At 47.9% G+C, this 5,000-nt stretch overlaps 1 protein-coding gene across 3 annotated transcripts in view; it reads right to left on the bottom strand.

Annotated features, from left to right (window-relative positions):
• eml5 (EMAP like 5) overlaps positions 1-5,000 on the bottom strand; it is a 184,432-nt gene that overhangs the window by 56,999 nt on the left and 122,433 nt on the right. For all 3 annotated transcript variants that reach the window (XM_076295671.1, XM_076295670.1, XM_076295669.1), the window contains one exon: positions 2,775-2,873. In XM_076295671.1, the coding sequence (XP_076151786.1) occupies positions 2,775-2,873 (99 nt within the window). The remainder of the gene's footprint in view (positions 1-2,774; positions 2,874-5,000) is intronic.

The following is a 5,000-nucleotide window of genomic DNA, read 5'->3' as shown; positions in this document are numbered from 1 at the left end:
GCAGCATCACATCCCTGCACTAAGCAGCATCACAGCCCTGCACTAAGCAGCATCTGCAGTAAGCAGCATCACAGCATCTGCACTAAGCAGCATCACAGCACCTGCACTAAGCAGCATCTGCACTAAGCAGCATCACAGCATCTGCACTAAGCAGCATCACAGCACCTGCACTAAGCAGCATCTGCACTAAGCAGCAGCATCACAGCACCTGCACTAAGCAGCACCTGCACTAAGCAGCATCTGCACTAAGCAGCATCACATCCCTGCACTAAGCAGCATCACAGCACCTGCACTAAGCAGCATCTGCACTAAGCAGCATCACAGCACCTGCACTAAGCAGCATCACAGCACCTGCACTAAGCAGCATCTGCACTAAGCAGCATCACAGCATCTGCACTAAGCAGCATCACAGCTCCTGCACTAAGCAGCACCTGCACTAAGCAGCAGCATCACATCACAGCACCTGCACTAAGCAGCATCTGCACTAAGAAGCATCACAGCACCTGCACTAAGCAGCACCTGCACCAAGCAGCAGCATCACATCACAGCACCTGCACTAAGCAGCATCTGCACTAAGCAGCATCACAGCACCTGCACTAAGCAGCACCTGCACTAAGCAGCAGCATCACAGCACCTGCACTAAGCAGCATCTGCACTAAGCAGCAGCATCACAGCACCTGCACTAAGCAGCATCTGCACTAAGCAGCAGCATCACAGCACCTGCACTAAGCAGCATCTGCACTAAGAAGCATCACAGCACCTGCACTAAGCAGCATCTGCACTAAGCAGCATCACAGCCCTGCACTAAGCAGCATCACAGCACCTGCACTAAGCAGCATCTGCACTAAGCAGCATCTGCACTAAGCAGCATCACAGCCCTGCACTAAGCAGCATCTGCACTAAGCAGCATCACATCCCTGCACTAAGCAGCATCTGCACTAAGCAGCATCACAGCCCTGCACTAAGCAGCATCTGCACTAAGCAGCATCACAGCACCTGCACTAAGCAGCATCTGCACTAAGCAGCATCTGCACTAAGCAGCATCACAGCCCTGCACTAAGCAGCATCTGCACTAAGCAGCATCACATCCCTGCACTAAGCAGCATCACAGCCCTGCACTAAGCAGCATCTGCAGTAAGCAGCATCACAGCCCTGCATCACAGCCCTGCACTAAGCAGCATCTGCAGTAAGCAGCATCACAGCCCTGCACTAAGCAGCATCTGCACTAAGCAGCATCACATCCCTGCACTAAGCAGCATCTGCACTAAGCAGCATCACAGCCCTGCACTAAGCTTCTACTGACATGAAGCTTGGTGGAATACTGAGCCACTTGTGGAGGTGTTTGTTTGCTTGCCTCTTGATTCCTTCCACCGCTAGGTACTTCCTGTCATTGGTACTTCCTGTCATAGGTACTTCCTGTCATAGGTACTTCCTGTCATTGGTACTTCCTGTCATAGGTACTTCCTGTCATAGGTACTTCCTGTCATTGGTACTTCATAAACCATCAGTAGCCACAAGAGTCTAATCGATGGTTCGGCTTCTCCCTGAATTTGGAGCTGGAACTCGTTTGTGACTTTACCACCCTTACCCTTACCCTCACGGGATCAAAAGATATACTATACTTTTCCTGATCACCACGCTGGCTTTACCATTCCTGATCACCATGAACACCATGTTTCTGGACTTTATCATTCCTGATCAATTTCAATTCAATTTCAATTTATTGTGCTTATAGAGCGCCAAAACATGACACATGTATCATGGCGCTTTACAGAATGTAGGCAATCAGAGAAAGAATCACCATGCTTCTCAACTTTATCATTCCTGCTCATCATGCTTCTCGACTTCTTTGGCTTGAACTTCATTCGGGCCCAAGTTGCCACGCCATTGAGTGCCTTCAGGATCCACCTTGCTTGCACATGGGTTGCTGTTGCTATGGTGAGTTGCACATGGGTTGCTGTTGCTATGGTGAGTTGGTCCATGAAGCCTCTTAGTGGAGGTAATGTCCATAGCTGCATTGATGAGGTCATGAGGGTTTGATGTATAAGTAAGTATATAAGTAAGTATATAAGTAAGTATATACGTGGTTGATGGTTTGATGCATATGCACTGGCCAAGTCGAGCCGGACAAATGTTAGATTTCCTTTGCTGTCCTTGGCCTCTCGAATCAGCTGACTGAGGATGCTTATGTCCATATCCTGATGATGCTGAGGATGCTTATGTCCATATCCTGATGATGCTGAGGATGCTGATGTCCATATCCTGATGATGCTGAGGATGCTTATGTCCATATCCTGATGATGCTGAGGATGCTTATGTCCATATCCTGATGATGCTGAGGATGCTTATGTCCATATCCTGATGTCCAAACACCCAGGGAAGCCTGGTATGGCGCTCCTCCGGACTGAATCAACATATTTGTTCTTCACCAAGTAGACACACACACACACACACACACACACACACACACACACACACACACTACTGCATGCTAGCCCAGCTCCTTATCCACTAGTGGTGTAACCGCTTTGGTTCCCGAGTCACGCTAATCTGTCTATGTTACCTGATTAGTCTGCTGTACGTTTCTATCAGTATCAACGGAAACACGTGTAGGGGAGCCTTCGCGATTTATTAACCGTGACGTTTCATACCGCTTTTAATAGTAAAATCGGTTAACCGACATATCTAGTGTGTGTGTGAGAGAGAGAGAGAGGGGAGAGAGAGAGAGGGTGAGAGAGAGAGAGAGAGAGAGGGAGGGAGAGAGAGAGACATACCTACTTGGCCGGTGGCCACCACATTGGGGAACTTGGGGTGTTGATTGATGGTCAAACAGAGAATGTCATCACTGTGTTCTGTGTAGAAGCTCTGGCAAGCTGCGCACACACACATTAAACACACATACACACACATTAAACACACATTAAAACACACACACACACACACACACACACACACACACATTAAACACACACACACACATTAAACACACACACACTCACACACACACATGGTCTCAAATGCCTTGCTTTGTATTCTCTGATGTTATGGGAGCTATTCTATTGGGAAATGGAAGCTTATACCACATGCAGGGGTGCCAATAATTGTGGAACTTCCCTGCTGAAAAAAACTTTAGCTTTAGCTGGTCTTTGCTGGTTTTCTTCCAGCTCTTGCTGGTCTTTGCTGGTGTAGCTGGTTGGGCCACCAGCTGGATATGCTGGTGTGACCATCTGAGGAAGCTGGTCATGCTGGTGTGACCAGCATGTCATGTCGGATACAGCAGGTGTAAGATGGTCATGCTGGTTTGCTAGAATGACCAACATAAGCTGGCACGGCCAGTTAAACCAGCAGTGTAGACCAGCAACACCAGCTAAAATGAACAGCTTGAGGTGGTACGACAAGCAAAACCAGCTGAATTACCATCATAAGCTGGGTAAACCAGCTGAAGGTATGTTTTCGCAAGAGTTTTGCTGGTCTAGCTGGTCAGCCATCGGGTGGTCAAACAAGCTGGTTAACCAGCAAACCGCCTTTAGCTGGTCAGGCTGTTTTTCTCAGCAGGGTTGTCTTTTTGTTAAAATAATTTATTTCTTTATTCATTTTTCTTTCTCATAATACATTTCTTTAAGGCTGGAATTTTCCTCATTGTTTTGATTATGAGATTACATTACATTACATTACATTACATTACATTTGGCTGACGTATTTTTAACCAAAGCGACTAACAACATGGTAAACAGTTTAAGTTTTAGAGCAATTCTCAACAATATTAGGACAATTTAAAAAACGGTAGAGTACAGTAAGAATAAGTGCATCAGTGAGTGCTGTTTTTAAAAGTTACGTGTCCGTTTAAGACGGCTGGTGAGTGCTAGGATCAGCAAGACTTGTTGTAAGTGTTGCTATGAGAGGAGATGTTCTCTAAAGAGCTGGATCTTCAGGAGTTTTTTGAAAATGGGGAGGGATGTCCCTGCCCTTGTAGGAACTGGCAGTGTGTTCCACCAACGAGGAACAACAGATGAGAAAAGTTTGGATTGGCCTGAGCGTACCGGAGGTAGAGCTAGACGTCGTTCGTCTGAGGAGCGCAGCGGTCTGGAGGTAGCGTATGTCTGTATGAAGGCATTCAAGTAGGTGGGAGCAGAACCGGAGACTACTTTGTAGGCAAGCGTTAGAGCCTTGAATTTGATGCGGGCCGCCATAGGTAGCCAATGTAGCTGGATGAGTAGCGGGGTAACATGTGCCCTCTTGGGTTGGTTGTAGACCAGGCGCGCCGCCGCGTTCTGGATCATCTGAAGTGGTTTCACTGCGCAGGCTGGGAGACCTGTCAGGAGGGCGTTGCAGTAGTCAAGTCGTGAGATGACTATTGCCTGAACCAGAAGTTGGGTGGCATCTTGAGTTAAGTAAGTCCTGATTTTCCGTATATTGTAGAGTGCGAAACGGCATGACCGGGCGACTGAGGCAACATGATCTGAGAAGTTTAGTTGGTTGTCGAGAACAACTCCTAGATTTCTTGCAGTCCTGGTAGGTGAAACAGACAGGGAGTCAAATTTGATGTTGATGTCGTGGTGTATGGTAGGTTTAGCTGGGAGGACCAGCAATTCAGTCTTTGAGAGGTTCAGCTGGAGGTGGTGTGCCTTCATCCATGTAGCTATGTCTGAGAGGCAATCCGAGATCCGTGCTGAAACCAAGGGGTCATCAGGTGGAAAGGACAGATAGAGCTGTGTGTCGTCTGCATAGCAGTGGTATGAGAAGCCATGCGAACGGATAATCTGTCCCAAGGAGGTGGTGTAGATAGCAAAGAGAAGGGGGCCCAGTACTGAGCCCTGGGGGACCCCTGTGGTGAGATGGTGAGGTGCAGATAGCTGACCAAGCCATGATACGTTAAACGAGCGTCCTGTGAGGTAGGATTCAAACCAGGAGAGAGCAGAACCGGAGATTCCCATGTTAGCGAGTATAGAGAGAAGGATGCGGTGATTAACCGTGTCAAAGGCAGCCGATAAGTCAAGCAG

The sequence above is a fragment of the Alosa pseudoharengus genome, unplaced genomic scaffold (genome assembly GCF_046254945.1).
Source record: "Alosa pseudoharengus isolate Yale_2024_CS ecotype anadromous, Long Island Sound unplaced genomic scaffold, YU_APseudo_1.1 YU_APseudo_1.1_scf_2, whole genome shotgun sequence".
NCBI lineage: Eukaryota > Metazoa > Chordata > Actinopteri > Clupeiformes > Clupeidae > Alosa > Alosa pseudoharengus.
Note: the sequence above shows the minus strand (reverse complement) of the source record. Positions and strands in the feature narration are given on the sequence as shown.